Source organism: Oncorhynchus nerka, linkage group LG7 (genome assembly GCF_034236695.1).
Source record: "Oncorhynchus nerka isolate Pitt River linkage group LG7, Oner_Uvic_2.0, whole genome shotgun sequence".
In the NCBI taxonomy this organism is placed as follows: domain Eukaryota; kingdom Metazoa; phylum Chordata; class Actinopteri; order Salmoniformes; family Salmonidae; genus Oncorhynchus; species Oncorhynchus nerka.
Window position 1 is genome coordinate 53,448,168 of NC_088402.1, and position 17,271 is coordinate 53,465,438.

Here is a 17,271-nt window from a genome sequence, read left to right on the forward strand (position 1 = left end):
TTTGTTATAAGCCCATATATAAGAGAGTTGCCTATTTTAAGTGTCAATAAAAAAAAGTGTATGAATAAACACGAGTTGAATATGAATGTAGGCCTCTCCGTGAAGGCCTAAATCCACGCAACATTCGGAAAAGGTCTACTTCAAGTATTGTAATGCAAAATTGTGGTGAGTGGCTATACTCCACGCTATTGTAATGGGGGTCGAAAGCGAACCAAGAAGTGTGATTTATAGGTAGGCTACCTCGTCCTCGCAGCGCGTGGGAGGAATAGGAGAAAGAAAGAGGTCCCTGGGAGAATATATTCTGCTGGTGCTGAGGGGAGGGAGATGTGGGTTGGGTTTCAAGCTCGACTGGGGGTCGGGGGGAGGTCTAGTATTTTGGAATATACGAAGATCCGTAGAAGGTACTGTGGACATAAAACCGCGGTTCTTGCTCTGACGCGGTGGGTGTAAAGTGCCGGCTAGGGCCCCGCGTTGGATTCCACTTCGATTTTGGAAGGTTGACTGCATGATTCGGTTGTAGTCTCTGGGAACACACAAACACACTCCATTAAAAGAGAGCATCGTCTGATCCGTCCCATCTTTTTCTTCACCCAAGTCCTGCATGTCTAAAATTTAGACATGTTCAGCTTTGTGGATTCACGGACTGTTCTGCTACTTGTAGCATCCCAAGTTGTTTTAATATCCATTGTCAGATGCCAGGAAGAGGATGACCGTAAGTTACATCATTCTGTTGAATTGTCTTTTGATGTCATTTTATCAACTCATATTTTACTTTCTGCGCTTCTGTGGCACACTACCTTGGCATCTGAAGTTCCTGCGCAATTCTCACCTTCACAATGAATAGGGCAAGTGTTGGTAAAACTGCAGCAAACAAGATATGAGAATTGGATATGATTTTGTGAACCACTTGGCATTGGTGGAGGGGCACAAACTCATGCAAACATATCTGTCGGTCATTGGAGGAATTGCCCAATTATGAATTAGAATTCTTGCAGATACAATTCAGAGATGAAATGTGAATTATCTGGACTGTTATACTGTACATGATATTAATTTAAGAAATTACTATTTAAATATGTAAATAATGGTATTGAATTGAACATTATCATCCTAATACTGGTTTGATATTGACATCGTTAATTGCTACATTTTGGTTACATTGTACGTGTTTGCAGATATAAGGGGCCTATGAAAGAGTTGACCTTTCTTTTGGGAGGATAGGTGAGGCTATCAAGGCACATCTGTGTGGGATGGAGAACCAGGTGAACAAGTGTCCGTTTGTTTCACTCCTGGATACTCACTGTGGTTCCTGTCTCTGAACAAGCACACGTCAGTGTGCTCTCTCTAGCCGTGGTGCCAGTGTTTAACAACACAAACCATTTGGTGGAGACAACAGACGAGACACAGTGGCTCACTTGAGATGCTTTGACAGTTCAAGAGCTTATTGGGCAATTTAGAAAACGTTTACTTTGGCATTTACACCCCCCCCTCCTCCCTGAGAAAACATTCTGATTTCAAAAGTATGACTGAATTGTTTAAGGTGACTATTTGTTAGAGGAGGGGGATTAAAAGTGTAATTATTTGTGTTTCATGCTGTGGCTGAAATATTTGAAAAGGTTAATTATATTCATAATTTAAAAAGACAGGGTCAGACACAGCTTGACCCCAGACTAGAAGGCTCAAAGGGTAGCAGGAAGTGAATGGCAGTTGGTCGCTCAATAAGATATTTTATTTTATGAAGAAACTATGGAACAGGATACTACTGTCGCTAGAGAGATAGGCTACACCACACTATGCAATGTGTAATGTATCATGTGTTGCTTTACAAATCCTCATATTCATAGGCTTGTTAGCCTAAAATGGTTCATCAATTTCTCTTGAAGTACTCCAAAGAACAGATTTCAGGGGCCACGTGTCCATTGTTGCTAGTAGTTTTAAGCATTTAGTAAAGAATTAGAGATTGTGGGTCCGTATACATATTGCCACAACTCAAAGAAAAGTTGTGGAACAACATGCCACCAACCGAACCCGCCCACCTCGTGTGTTATATAGTATAGTTTGGTAGCAGGTACGTGCTAATAACCACTTTCACATAAATGCAACACAAACAAATAGCTGCATTTAGCCTCGTAGACCCAACCTTAGACCCTGTGCATGAAAGCTACCCATTCTCAATTCTCCAATGTGTTTGAACTGGCGCCTGACACAGCTGTGCGATCCAGATGGAGAATTTTAGAAGGACTCCCTGTTTACTTAGGGCAGCAGCTTGTCAATTGGGCACAGTCCCCCAGTGTGAGGGACTCATTCATAACAGGTCCACTGGTCACCAGGGAGCGCAGTAGGTATACAGGTTAAACATACTAACTCCACCACGCAAAAAAAAAAAAAAAACTATTTGCACTGTAAATGGCACCGCTAAATACATTCACTGTCGGCTGCCTCAGCATCCTCCTGCATATGATTACTGTGATCTGAATGGATGCTTTATCTTCCGTTGGAGTTAACGAATCTAGCCGTTTAAGTGCAGGAGAAATAAACCTGGGTGAGGCTTGTTGAGCTTTTTTAAAATTTTTATACCAGGTAAGTTGACTGAGAACGCATTCTCATTTATAGCAACGACCTGGGGAATAGTTACAGGAGAGAGGCGATGAATGAGACAATTGTAAACTGGAGATGATTAGGTGGCCATGAAGGCCAGATCGGGAATTTATCCAGGACACCAAGGTTAACAGCCCCTACTCCTACAATAAGTGCCATGGGATCTTCAGTGACACCGAGAGTCAGGACACCCATTTAACATGCCATTGGAAAGTCAGCACCCTACAACAGGGCAATGTCCCCAATCACTGCCTAGGAGCATTGGGATAAAAAAATTAGACCAGAGGAAAGGGTGCCTCCTACTGGCCCTACAACACCACTTCCAGCAGAATCTGGTCTCCCATCCAAACACTGACCAGGACCAACCCTGCTTAGCTTTAGAAGCCAACCTGCAGTGGGATGCATGGTGGTATGCTGCTAGATTAAACCTAGCGACAGACCGGTGGTTAGATTTTGGGAGACTGCGGCCCCCAGGTAGAATCAGCATCCACCCAGACCGGTACCTTGAAAGATCCAGTCTGCCATGCTGCCAATCCATGTTGCATCGTGTTGAGATGAGTCTATTAGGCATAATACCTGGATATGATGAACATAATGATGCCATACATTATTATGAATTATGCTGATATGCTTCTGTCTTTAATGTGGTTAATAATACATGCTTTTGTGTGATTCTGGACATCTCTGTTCTTCTTTGAATAGGTCACTCCTACTTACTTTTAAAGAGCAGATCGGATCAAGGCAAAAAGTGTTTTAGCTACTCGGCTCTGTAGTCTTGTAATTCTCTCCAGGATCTTCTCATCTAGGAGGAGTTTAAAAGTTTGGTTGATTCACATGCTATTGAGGAATGTGATTGGCATTAGGACTTGAGGCAGTGGTACAGTTGAAGTCGGAAGTTTACATACACCGTAGCCAAATACATTTAAACTCCGTTTTTCACAATTCCTGAAATTTAATCCTTGTAAAAAGTCCATGCTTTAAGTTAGGATCACCACTTTATTTTAAGAATGTGAAATGTCAGAATAATAGTAGAAATAATACATTATTTCAGCTTTTATTTCTTTCATCACGTTCCCAGTGGGTCAGAAGTTTACACACACTCAATTAGTATTTGATAGCATTTCCTTTAAATTGTTTAACTTGGGTCAAACGTTTTGCATAGCCTTCCCACAATAAGTTGGGTGAATTTTGGCCCATTCCTCCTTACAGAGCTGGTGTAACTGAGTCAGGTTTGTAGACCTCTCCACGCTTTTTCAGTTCTGCCTGCAAATTTTCTATAGGATTGAGGTCAGGGCTTTGTGATGGCCACTCCAATACCTTGACTTTGTTGTCCTTAAGCCATTTTGCCACAACTTTGGAAGCATGCTTGGGGCCATTGTCCATTTGGAAGACCCATTTGCGACCAAGCTTTAACTTCCTGACTGATGTCTTGAGATGTTGCTTCAATATATACACATAATTTCCCTTTCCTCATGATGCCATCTATTTTGTGAAGTGCACCAGTCCCTCCTGGAGCAAAGCACTCCCACAACATGATGCTGCCACCCCCGTGCATCACGGTTGGGATGGTGTTCTTCGGCTTGCAAGCCTCCCACTTTTTCCTCCAAACATAATGTTGGTCATTATGGCCAAACAGTTCTATTTTTGTTTCATCAGACCAGAGGACATTCCTCCAAAAAGTATGATCTTTGTCCCCATGTGCAGTTGCAAACCATAGTCTAGCTTTTTTATGGAGGTTTTGGAGCAGTGGCTTCTTCCTTGCTGAGCGGCCTTTCAGGTTATGTCGATATAGGACTCGTTTTACTGTGGATATAGATACTTTTCTACCGGTTTCCTCCAGCATCTTCACAAGGTCCTTTGCTGTTGTTCTGGGATTAATTTGCACTTTTCGCACCAAAGTACATTCATCTCTAGGAGACAGAACGCATCTCCTTCCTGAGAGGTATGGCGGCTGCGTGGTCCCATGGTGTTTATACTTGCGTACTATTGTTTGTATAGATGAACGTGGTCCCTTCAGGCATTTTGAAATTGCTCCCAAGGATGAATCAGACTTGTGGAGGTCTACAATTTTGTTTCTGAGGTCTTGACTGATTTCTTTTGATTTTCCCATGATGTCAAGCAAAGAGGCACTAAGTTTGAAGGTAGGCCTTGAAATACATCCACAGGTACACCTCCAATTGACTCAAATTATGTCAATTAGTCTATCAGAAGCTTCTAAATCCATGACATAATTTGCTGGAATTTTCCAAGCTGTTTAAAGGCACAGTCAACTTAGTGTACATAAACTTCTGATCCACTGGAATTGTGATACAGTGAATTATAACTGAAATAATCTGTCTGTAAACATTTGGAAAAATTACTTGTGTCATGCACAAAGTAGATGTCCTAACCGACTTGCCAAAACTATAGTTTGTTAACAAGAAATTTGTGGAGTGGTTGAAAAACGAGTTTTAATGACTCCAACCTAAGTGTATGTAAACTTTCAACTTCAACTGTACATATGATAGATTCTTTTTTAAATATATATGTCTGTAATTGAAATATATTTGTGTCTGCGTCAAAACATGGTGTACCAGTCAAAAGTTTGGACACACCTACTCATTCAAGGGTTTTTCTTTATTTCTACAATTTTCTACATTATACAATAATAATGAAGGCATCAAAACTACAAAATAACACATATGGAATCATGTAGTAACCAAAAAAAGTGTTAAACAATTCAAAATATATTTTATATTTTTCAAAGTAGCCACCCTTTGCCTTGATGACAGCTTTGCACACTCTTGGCATTCTCTCAACCAGCTTCGCCTGGAATGCTTTTCCATCAGTCTTGAAGGAGTTCCCTCATATGCTGAGCACTTGTTGGTTGCTTTTCCTTCACTCTGCAGACCAACTCATCCCAAACCATCTCAATTGGGTATGGTCAGGTGATTGTGGAGGCCAGGTCATCTGCTGCAGCAATCCATCACTCTCCTCCTTGGTCAAATAGACCTTACACAGCCTGAAGGTGTGTTGGGTCATTATCCTGTTGAAAACAAATGATAGTCCCAATAAGCGCAAACCAGATAGTATGGCGTATCGCTGCAGAATGCGGTGGTAGCCATGCTGGTAAAGTGTACCTTGAATTCTGAATAAATCACCAACAGTGTCACCAGCAAGCACCCCCACACCTCTTCCTCCATGTTTCACGGTGGGAACCACACATGTGGAGAACATCCGTTCACCTACTTTGCGTCACACAAAGACAAGGTGGTTGGAACTAAAAATCTCTCATTTAACCAAAGACCAAAGGACAGATTACCACCGGTCTAATGTCCATTGCTCGTGTTTCTTGAACCAAGCAATTCTGTTCTTATTATAGATGTCCTTTAGTAGCGGTTTCTTTCCAGCAATTCGACCATGAAGGCCTGATTAACACACTCTCCTTTGAACAGTTGATGTTGCGATGTGTCTGTTACTTGAACTCTGTGAAGCATTTATCTGGGCTGCAATTTCTGAGGCTGGTACTCTAATGAATTTATCCCCTGCAGCAGAGGTCTCTGGTCTTCCTTTCCTGTGGCGGTCCTCATGAGAGCCAGTTTCCTCACAACGCTTGATGTTTTTTGCGACTGTACTTGAAGAAACTTTCTAAGTTCTTGAAATGTTTTACAGATTGACTGACCTTCATGTCTTAAAGTAATGATGGACTTTCGTTTCTCTTTACTTATTTGAGCTGTTCTTGCCATAATATGGACTTTGTCTTTTACCAAATAGGGTCAAATCTGTTAACCCTTACCCTTGTAACAACACAATTGATTGGCTCAAATTAACTTGTAACAAGGCACAACTGTTAATTGAAATGCATTCCAGGTGACTATGTCATGAAGCTGGTTGAGAGGATGCCAAGAGTTTGCAAAACTGTCATCAAGGAAACGGGTAGCTACTTTGAAGAATCTCAAATATAAAATGTATTTCGATTTTTTAAACACCTTTTTGCTTAATACATGATTCCATATGTGTTATTTCATAGTGTTGATGTCTTCAATATTATTCTACAATGTAAAAAGTTGTACAAACGAAGAAAAACCCTTGAATGAGTAGGTGTGTCCAAACTTTTGACTGGTACTGGATATACTTTTTATGGTTTGCCCTATGTAAGTTCCTTCAGTATGTCTGACATTTGTCTCAAATATTGTTCCCCCCCTGCTGCTGTCTTGGTTGGACCAGGTCTCTCTGTAAAAATAGATTTTATTGCAATGAGACTAACCTGGATAAATAAAGGTTAAATAAAATAAAATAAAAATGATATGTGAAACCTGTTGATTGTCCCAAGCTGTGAGTGTAGTCATGAGTGTGGGTGCTGTGATGCTGTGTGCTGTGCATGTGGTGTAAATGAGGCCTCATGCTAAGCTGATAACTTGTCTCTCCCCCCTTCTCCCACCTGCCTCCACTTACCTTCACCCATCTCACTCTGACCCCCACCACTCTCCTCCACCCCACCTTGCACTCAATGCCCTTCCTGCTTGCCCTCCACCCTACCCTGCCATTTACACATGTGCCCCCCTCATGCTTCCTCCCCCGCACCTATACACCATGATCACTGTCATACCCTCTTTGACACCCACCCATCCCTATTTATCCCTCTCCTGCTACTTCTCACATCCACCACCACCCTCCACCCCCGTCTCTGCCCCCGGCATGCCCCATGGCCTCTGTACCACCTCCTGCCGGTGGTCACAGAGCAGGCAGGCAGCTGCATCCAGGATGCCCAACGCTATAACGATAAGGATGTGTGGAAGCCAGAGCCGTGTCGTATCTGTGTGTGTGACAGCGGGTCAGTGCTGTGTGATGAGATCATCTGCGAGGAGTTCAGAGAGTGTGCCAACCCCATCATCCAACCTAGAGAGTGCTGCCCCATCTGCCCTGCGGACGCCAGCGCCCCAACTGGTTGTAATTGATTTATTCACACAATCATGAATAAATTACTGTGCCCTTTTAACATGCCACAACTTTTGAATGGGGAACTAAATGGTAGTTAAGATGTCCTCAGTATCTTATGTTCTTATGTTCAGGACTTTGGTGTGCAGACATGAGTCTGGACAGGAGTCATAAATTGGTATTAAAGGGATTTATAAGTAGCTAGGTGTGATGTTCCCTATTCAAAAGTGTTACCTTTTTCCCTGCTTGTTTTGGGTTGGCGACCAGACCTGCAACATCCTCTGGATAATCTCCCTCTATGGATGTTCACTTCATGAGGAGTTTAATCCTACAGTTGTGGCATCTGGTTTCCACTTAAAACAACCAGGGTCAATCTTGAAAACAAGACACTTCTATGTTTGCTTTAACTAGTGGCGGGTGACTAAGAAGCTATCCTGAGCTGCCAATCACTGTGTTCTTTTTTTTGTCCAATGGAAGCTTTTTTTCCCACCACATCAAAGCGATCCTATTGGGGTGAAATAAGACAAATGATTGACAAGACATGATAGTCCCACCCACTTTTGGGGTTCTTGAAGTCTCATTTCCTCCATCACTAGTGTCTAAGCGTGAACATTTTTGACTGCTTTGCCTTCTTTTTCAACACCGGTCCCACGTTACTCCCATCGCGTCTGGATATGATCCTATTCCCAGGGACATACGCATGTGGGAGTCATGACTGTCCTTCACTTCACCAGACTTGACCCAACCTACACTCTTAGAAAAAAGACTTATTCGGGCTGTCCCCATAGGATAACCCTTTTTTGGTTCCAGGTAGAACCCTTTTGGGTTCCATGTAGAACCCTCTTGTGGGAAGGGTTCTACCTGGAACCAAACGTGTTCTACCTAGTACCAAAAATGGTTCTACAACAGCTGAAGAACCCGTATAGGTTCTAGATAGCAGCTAGAGTAGTACTCCCAGGCTCAACACACAGCAGATAACATATGCAAAGAGAAGAGAGGCAAACACATGATAATATAGAGTGCCAATGTGCTATTACTATCAATATTCAAAGATACAGTATATGCACTTTGAACATAGAATACTCATACTTGCTTTCCGAACAACACAAATAAACCAAAGCTGCTCTCACATTTGAATCATTGTTCATGTTTTATGATTGAACAAAGCGTATATATTCTGAGACATAATATTTTCGAGCATTTTGAAAAAATGTGTCTTTGAAAACGAAAAAAAACGTTTTCATGTGTCATGTTTTATTCTGTCAAGTATAGTAAACTTTAACTTTTGAGAAGTGGTTAGAGCGTTGGACTAGTAACCGAAAGGTTGCAAGTTCGAATCCCCGAGCTGACAAGGTACAAATCTGTCGTTCTGCCCCTGAACAGGCAGTTAACCCACTGTTCCTAGGCCGTCATTGAAAATAAGAATTTGTTCTTAACTGACTTGCCTAGTAAAATAAAGGTAAAATAAAATTAAAAATTAAAAAAATCATCAGTCTATCATAATAACCACGAAATGTGCCATTTCGTAGCATGATATGCTCCTCGCTAAAGCCATTTATACAATGAAGTGTGTTGTTCGCTCCAAAATATGCTATATTGACAAATGTTTTTTCACGCACAGACGATTTGATCCAAACATCTGTCCCACCCCCACGCTTTGCTTTGCTTCTGGCCCCATCCCCTCAACATGGATCTACAGCTAACCCTCAAACCCACTCAGGATGGGTTGCCAGGGCCTTGGAGTTTGGTCTTTGGTTTCCATTGGTTTCCACAGGTTTTCCTTTTAATCTGGAGGGTTCAAACTCTGGAGGTTTGGCCCCCACACAGATATCAGCAGTCTCAAGTTCACCCTTTTTAATGTTGTTTTCTCTCTCTCTCTTCCTCATCCACCTCAAATGCAACCTCAGAGGCGGTGATTGGTGCTAAGGTGAGACCATGGGAAACGATGATATGATATGCCACCCTGAAAGCTGTTATGAACGAATAACAATAACTTGGCAAAATACAATCATATTTTCTGTTGGACAAACCAATGTGTCATTTAGACAATGCTTATCAGACTACTTCTCACATCCCTGGGGCGGCAGGGTAGCCTAGTGGTTAGAGCGTTGGACTAGTAACCGAAAGGTTGCAAGTTCAAACCCCCGAGCTGACAAGGTACGAATCTGTCGTTCTGCCCCTGAACAGGCAGTTAACCTGCTGTTCCCAGGCCGTCATTGAAAATAAGAATTTGTTCTTAACTGACTTGCCTGGTTAAATAAAGGTAAAATAAATAAATATCGCCGACACCATCATCTAAACACTGTGTATAACCATCCACACACTCAGGCTCCAAAATACTTCCAACTTACATGATGTGAATATTATGTGTCTTTATACTGATAGAGTCTTCATTGGGACCAGAGACTTTCATTAAGACCACTGACTTTCATTTTTTTCCTATTAGGGCCAGAAAGGGGAACCAGGCGAGATTGCAGATGTAAGTATGCACACTCAGATTTACTGTATAGTCAAATAATTGCGCTAGTATTCAGGGGACACAGGGGGTTTATTATCTCATGTCCTTATCTCTTCTCCGCCTTATTCAAGCGTACAGTCAGTGATGAGCTGCTGTATGCAAAGGCATGCACTACAGCTCACGCTCACTCAGAAAGAGATCAGAAGACTTGTTTGTCCGTTCGAATCAGAGTGACATGGGGATTTTTGGTCAACGAAGGCCCTGACGCTCCTTTTTAGGTACCTATGCATGCCATTGCCAAGCATTAGTCAAGAAGAGGCTATGGCATGTCTACTTCTAATGATGACACTTTAAAACGTTTTTATAATAGCCTCACCTAAGTCACATACATGCAGCATAGCTATCCAAGTCAGTTTGTAGCCATTATCGGGGTTGACTCTCTGGAGTGTAACGGACTACTAATTTGGCTATTTGTGTTCTTCTTCTTTTGGGGAATCATATGATTCCAAGAGAGCCAAGGCCTCCGAATGATAAGTGATTAGCTACCATGCTTTGAACCTGGTGGTTTTAGACAGATTTTTTTTTGTTTTGTTGTGAAAACATGGAAGGAAGCCGACATTCCTAGGACATAATGGACCGAAACCAATCGTCTTACATCCATTTAGTAACTTTTTTATTCATTGGTATGCAAGGCTTCTTGGGAAATGAACAAACCCTGACAAGCGGAAGATGTTTTTTTCAGCCAAAGTAAATTGTCAATGGACTTCCTGCTATTCCCAGCATCTTAGCAATTCAAAGCAGTGCAACCCGAAACCTTATCAAAGACATCAGGGCTTTGAAAAGACTACTTTCATCCCACTAAGTATTGAGAACTGAACAAGCTCTCTTTCTGTTCTGTTGTCCAGGTTGTCGGACCGAATGGACCAGCAGGCCCTATGGTAAACATATTCTCAAATATTTACTTGCTATTTTTGTTTTGTGAATAATGTGCTCTGTTTGTCACGCATCTTGCTCATCCTAACATGTTTGTTTGTGCAGGGCCCCTCGGGCGAGCAGGGACCACGTGGAGAAGCTGGCGCTAAGGGTGATAAGGTAAGACAGTAAATCCCAGTCACCTTGGTGCAGGTAGGTTATGCTTAGAAATCTGTCTGTGGTATGGACTGAAATAAGGGCTAACCATTCAACATCTTCAATTGCTGCCTAGTTTATCATGTGTGAGACTTTGCATTTAGATCCAGGATAGTGAGATTTACAGTATACGCTACCTTATTGTGGAAAATCCAATATATTCCAATCTATAAATAGTACAATAGGATTGTAACGAAACAGTGGCATACTCCGCAAAGCACCTCAATACGTCCTCTGCAGTTCTTCAACCACTGGCCAGGCTAGTTATGCAGCAAATGCATTACAGTTGATTGATTGGTTAATTGGTTGATTGTTTGGGTGATGGACTGATTTGTTGATTGGTTGGTTGGTTGATTGATTAATGGATTGGTTGATCGATCGATTGATTGATTGATTGCGAACAGAATTACATTCAGTAACATAGTCCCCTAAGGCAGACAACACCATCAAAGCCATGCAACAATATCGATCACTCACTTTTCCCAATGAAAGCTGATAAGACTGAACAGGTTTGTGTATTGAACCCGTTGTTGAATGTGCTTGTCCCTCTCGCCTTTTCCCTAGGGAAATGTTGGCCCCAGAGGCAGGGATGGCGAGCCTGGAACCCCCGGGAACCCCGGAACCCCTGGCCCTCCCGGACCCAACGGACCCCCAGGTCTTGGCGGGGTAAGTGGTAGAAAACAGAGGAGAGGACAGGAGAGTAGATGAGAGAGTATGTCACCACCACACATAATCTCTGTTTATGTCGTTGTGCTGCAGAGAAGCACTCCCTGTTGATGGACTAGCAGTACAGTATCGCCATATTCTCACTGTCAGATGTGTGTGTGTGTGTGTGTGTGTGTGTGTGTGTGTGTGTGTGTGTGTGTGTGTGTGTGTGCACGCACACACATGTGTGTGAAAGAGACTAAGCCATACGCCTATTTGCTCATCTATGTGTTAGTTAGTAGAATAGAGAGAGAATAGAGAGAGAAGAATGGACGACACATTGGTAAGCTACTGTGCCACAGTCAATATCACCAATGTAATCCCTTCTGACAACTGTAAACGTGCCACCAGAGTTTTTGTTTCCTCGGAGCCCTGGTGAGGTCACCACTGTAGCATCTACTGTGGATACCGTCGACTCACGAACAATGTCTCTTGACCCGTGTTGTGTTTCTGCAGAACTTCGCGGCTCAGATGGCTGGTGGATTCGATGAGAAAGCCGGAGGCGCACAGATGGGAGTGATGCAAGGACCTATGGTTAGAGGACAAGAGATGTTACTGTCCCGTCACATGAACTTCACAGAATCCAGAGGGGGTTTAAAAAGACTCAAATGAATGATTGAAACAAATAAAATCATAGTGGTAAACTAAAGAGCTATATGGTATGTGGTAAATGTCGGTCGGTAGTGGCATGCTGTGTTACACACTTGACGACAGTACTGACGTCAGACTGCATCTTGTCATGGAAATGAACCACTGAATGGAACATACTGTAGTATAGATTGTGCTGGCATACCAAATCGATAGCTAATGCTGTCCTGTTGGTATGGAATATGAGCTATATTATAATGGCAGTCAGTAACAAAGACATAGAAATGATCATGAAACATATGCTATTTATATTACCTATGGTCGATGAATTGACGTATCTATGGACACGCCCTGCAGCATTTGGAAGCATATGACCCCTCCCCCAATTCCCAAATAAGAGTCAACCTACAGTCTATTATTCTACCCGACGACTCATTGAAATACACTGTATTTATTGGTTTTCCTTTATTGTTTCTCATACGACCAGAAAACCATGGCCTCAAACCTTTATTACACCGCAACCGTAACTAAATTATTGCACAACATCGGAAGACCCACGGGCCATGTCATTTGAATTACAATGGGACATCTGACCATTTTAAGTGTTCTTTCTCTCCCTAGAAGACATGACTAAATAGCAAATACCCCCAATAGTCTTTGAGCTATGAATTGCTATCAATATTATGCATTTCCTCTCATTATCTCTCTCCCTCTTCCTCTGTAGGGCCCCATGGGTCCCCGTGGTCCACCTGGCCCTTCTGGAGGCCCTGTAAGTATACACCACCTTCATAACTGTGGGCTGGACACCTCTCTAAGCCCTAGTAATAACCACAACAGAAGGAGAATGTGGACAGTGCTGTAGATTAGTGCTTGACCCTTTGACCTTCTGTATCGGATGGATAAACATTTATGGTCTACCTGTATCCTAATATACTATGTTGGTCCCTAATGTGGACACCCTACGCCTATAGAAATATGCAGACTATTAGGATGTCTTTGACTTGATGTCCCTTCTAATCAATTCCAGGGCCCACAAGGTTTCCAAGGTAACCCCGGAGAGACTGGAGAGCCAGGCCCTGCTGTGAGTATCCAGAACGATCCCAGGGTGCACCATACATCTCTGTGCCACAACGCCAATATAGAAATATAATACGTAGAGCTTGGCAGCAGCGCCAGAGCATTCTAGTACCAGCTCTCTCGGGAGCCGTATTCGACTGAGGGCTGTATGATTGCGTACTAACCACATGAAATATGGAGAAATTAGTGTTTACTGTGAAAGTGTCTCGTAAATCCACTCAACCCAGTTCGACCTCTAACCCCTGACCCCTAGAAGTGGTAGGAATGTCTATCCATGTGCGGATCACATGGAGCTCCGTCCCCCTCAGAGCTCAAGTGAAAATCACCAACATCATTACCCGTCATTAAAATCAAACCACAAGCAACAGGAAAATGCCCCCTTCCTCTACATGCTGTGAATGTCAGATATAAATAGGCAGGAATAGACAGGGTACCTTTTTAACATGACTGCCTGTGACATAACATATTCATTAGAGTTGGCAGTGAGAATTTAAAGACTAGGTGAAAGGCCCTGAAATCATGAAGTGATTTCCATTTAGTTTACTGTGGGAAGGTAGCTTCTTGCACTAGTCTGTTCTAAGTCACAGCAATTGGGCCTACACATCAATGACAACAAGCTCTTTGCCCTCATGACAGGGTGCACTGGGACCCCAAGGACCCCCTGGACCTTCTGGCAAACCAGGAAGTGATGTAAGTATTGCCTTCTTCAGCAACCGAACCAGAACCATGCCAGGCTTGGACCAGATCCGCGGCTCAGGCCTGAGCTCGGTTGTCAAAGCCGTGCTCGAGTAGAGCGCGAGCTCTATCAGATGTAGAGCTCTGAACACCGCTTTGTTACTTCAATTTCCTCAACAAAGCTCTTGCCACCTGCCCAAACTATCATTATCTTATTGACTTCGTCAGGCCAGACTCCAGTGCCCCTCGTTCCATCATGGAAGGCGGACCTTGTTTCTTCCCCCATTGTTTACAAAAACACAAGCATGATCGTCTTTGACACAGTACCAGCGAAGCAGTCCACAAAGCACTGACCTACCATTTCTAACTTATAATACAATTGTTTCATTAAATGTCCCTTTAGAAAATCCTAAACTCCTAGCCATTTACATTCCCACACTGAACTCCCCCCCCACCCACCCACACACTCATCCCCCCCCACCCCACCCCAGAGGGCATTTGCCTTCTCTCGCTGAAGTAAACTAATTAGAATCTTAAATGTAAAATGTTAAGACATTTACTATTCAGTTGATAAACTCCTGATTTGAATCATATCTTTCTTTATTGCTAGGGTGATGCTGGCAAACCTGGAAAGGCTGGTGAACGTGGACCTGCAGGACCTCAGGTAAACACTGAAAGATTAGACTATAGTAGAAAAATGAGAAGAAAAAAAACAGAAATCTATGTCCACAACATCAGAGCACAATGCCATGGATAACAATTCTCTTATGAACTACAGACTTAAGTTTTTTAAATTGGTTTATCATCAATTGCCTTTGTTTACGTCTTACTATATACTGATCAATTCAATGTTCAATATCTTAAGGTAGGAGTTCCGTTTACAGATGAACCCCACACAGAATCCTTTAGTATCCAATTTCCTCATTTATCTCTTTCTTTCAGGGAGCTCGTGGATTCCCCGGAACTCCTGGTCTTCCCGGAATCAAAGGACACAGAGTGGGTGCTTCATTATTTTAACAATCACAACTCCATCCGCATGGATATTATGATGTTACACGTCCCAGCATGATTAGCAACGCAACAGATTAGCTCATTAGTGTTCATTAAATCAGTCTAATGGGGCTGATGTAGGACTAATAAGTCCTGATGAAGTGGCTCACTGCTGTCTGTCCGTCCGTGTGTGTAGGGTCATCCTGGTCTCGATGGATCTAAGGGAGAGGGTGGTGCTGCTGGAGCCAAGGTAAGACTCCTGCCTCGGTCTTCTACTCATCCAATCTTTTGAGTTGTCTATTTCTGTGTGTATTTGCCTGTCTATCTGACGGACTGTCTGAGAAGCCGTCCGATTGGCTAACTGACTGACTGTCTCCTCTCTATAGGGCGAGGGTGGCGCTCCCGGAGAGAACGGCGCCCCCGGACCAATGGTAAGAGAGCGTTACACCTGTGCAGCACCTGAATAGTATGAGCATAATGCTTTTATTCGCCAACTGTTAACTTTTACCTGAATGTTACCAAGCTGAGTGTTCATCACTTGTCTCCTGTAGGGACCACGTGGTCTGCCTGGCGAGAGAGGCCGTCCCGGAGCTTCTGGCTCTGCTGTGAGTAACAACGCAGACCTTTACCTTTGACACTCTCTGATTAAACTATTACACTCCTGAACAATACAAGCTAGCAATGCACCAAAGCTAAGGTGTAGCCCTAGATGATATGCCTTATAGCTTCGACCATTCATGTCCCCAATCCCAATCAATCCTCACCAGACCCAATCATAGTCTGTACACTTGCCTACCAGACAATCCCAGCCTAGAGTTTGGGACTTTCTCTTTGGTTAATGTTGCCACACAAAAAAGACCTTCTCAATCTGGCTGTGTAGCAAAATCAATTACAGTCAAAATGGCAATTCTGAAAAGCCTGCCTAATGGTAGTCTCGTGAAGCCGACCTTAGGCCTTTGGAGACGGAATATTGAGACCCAACGGTGTGAACGTGTTCATCCATAAACACCTCACAGTACCTAGACACCATCATAATGTCTCCCCGTGTCTGCTCTCTCCTCAGGGTGCCCGTGGTAATGATGGCTTGCCTGGCCCTGCTGGTCCTCCTGTACGTATGAGCTCCTCATATTGGTTCCTCACTGTTTCAAAGACATCTAGCTTTTATCATTGTCGTACAAGATAACCGTAATGCAGAAATCAATAATACACCTAATTGCATCACGATCTGTGCATATTTTCAAAAGAATTTCAAATGGATTTGGACCGCTTTGTCTGTTTCTCCCAGTCCATGTTGTATTTGTGCGATAATAACAAAACCAGGAATTAGTGAGTTTGTGAACTCTGACCTTTGAACTGGGATTCCTACAGGGGCCTGTTGGACCTGCTGGAGCACCTGGTTTCCCTGGATCCCCTGGCTCCAAGGTTTGTACTATTTACAATTACAGTATGTACAATTTTTGATATTCTTCATTTCTTTCTGCCGTGCATCCTGCCAGCCATGAACCAAATCGAAGCCTATTGGTGCGATAAAGGATGGGTCTGTTCAATTCCCACCAATCGCGGCGGTCAGACACTTCATTTCCCTAGACCACGGGTAATAAACTCTGACGAGGTGATCCATAGTGATAAGCTGCAACGAGGCAAGATTCTCACAGTCACTCGACGTCAAGGACTCGGAAGAGTCACATTGAACCGTGACTGTATGCCGGTCTATCACAGGGAGACAATGAGCTCTAATCACCACACCATTTGACTTTGTCGCCGAGGGCAGTTGGAAGAACAGTTAGAAGCAACGGAGAAGCAACGGCAGTCCTAATGGTCCTCTGAATTGCTTCCATCCTACAGGGAGAAGCTGGCCCCACTGGTGCCCGTGGAGCTGAGGGCGCACAGGGACCCCGCGGAGAGGCTGGCACACCCGGATCTCCCGGTCCCGCTGGCGCCTCTGTACGTAACACCCAGGCTCTGTGTGATACAGTCCGAAGTGCATCATCTCGTACTGATTATCTCTCATAATTAAACTGATGCATTGTTTTCGTCTCTTCACTCTCTTCCTTTAGGGCAACCCTGGTACTGATGGTATCCCCGGAGCTAAAGGATCTGCTGTAAGTATACTCTTACACTATATGGTTTAGAAA

General features: G+C 43.3%; 1 protein-coding gene across 2 annotated transcripts in view; it reads left to right on the plus strand.

Annotated features, from left to right (window-relative positions):
• The first annotated feature begins 408 nt into the window (after positions 1-408).
• Positions 409-17,271, plus strand: part of LOC115131926 (collagen alpha-1(II) chain-like) — a 29,547-nt gene continuing 12,684 nt past the window's right edge. The window contains exons 1-20 of one of the 2 annotated variants that reach the window (XM_029664024.2): positions 409-712; positions 7,318-7,524; positions 9,423-9,442; positions 9,962-9,994; positions 10,879-10,911; positions 11,012-11,065; positions 11,666-11,767; positions 12,263-12,340; positions 13,119-13,163; positions 13,422-13,475; positions 14,108-14,161; positions 14,757-14,810; positions 15,089-15,142; positions 15,333-15,386; positions 15,523-15,567; positions 15,688-15,741; positions 16,200-16,244; positions 16,505-16,558; positions 16,982-17,080; positions 17,194-17,238. In XM_029664024.2, the coding sequence (XP_029519884.2) occupies positions 619-712; positions 7,318-7,524; positions 9,423-9,442; positions 9,962-9,994; positions 10,879-10,911; positions 11,012-11,065; positions 11,666-11,767; positions 12,263-12,340; positions 13,119-13,163; positions 13,422-13,475; positions 14,108-14,161; positions 14,757-14,810; positions 15,089-15,142; positions 15,333-15,386; positions 15,523-15,567; positions 15,688-15,741; positions 16,200-16,244; positions 16,505-16,558; positions 16,982-17,080; positions 17,194-17,238 (1,278 nt within the window). In that variant the 5' untranslated portion in view covers positions 409-618. The remainder of the gene's footprint in view (positions 713-7,317; positions 7,525-9,422; positions 9,443-9,961; positions 9,995-10,878; positions 10,912-11,011; positions 11,066-11,665; positions 11,768-12,262; positions 12,341-13,118; positions 13,164-13,421; positions 13,476-14,107; positions 14,162-14,756; positions 14,811-15,088; positions 15,143-15,332; positions 15,387-15,522; positions 15,568-15,687; positions 15,742-16,199; positions 16,245-16,504; positions 16,559-16,981; positions 17,081-17,193; positions 17,239-17,271) is intronic. The other variant, XM_029664025.2, reaches the window with a different exon arrangement.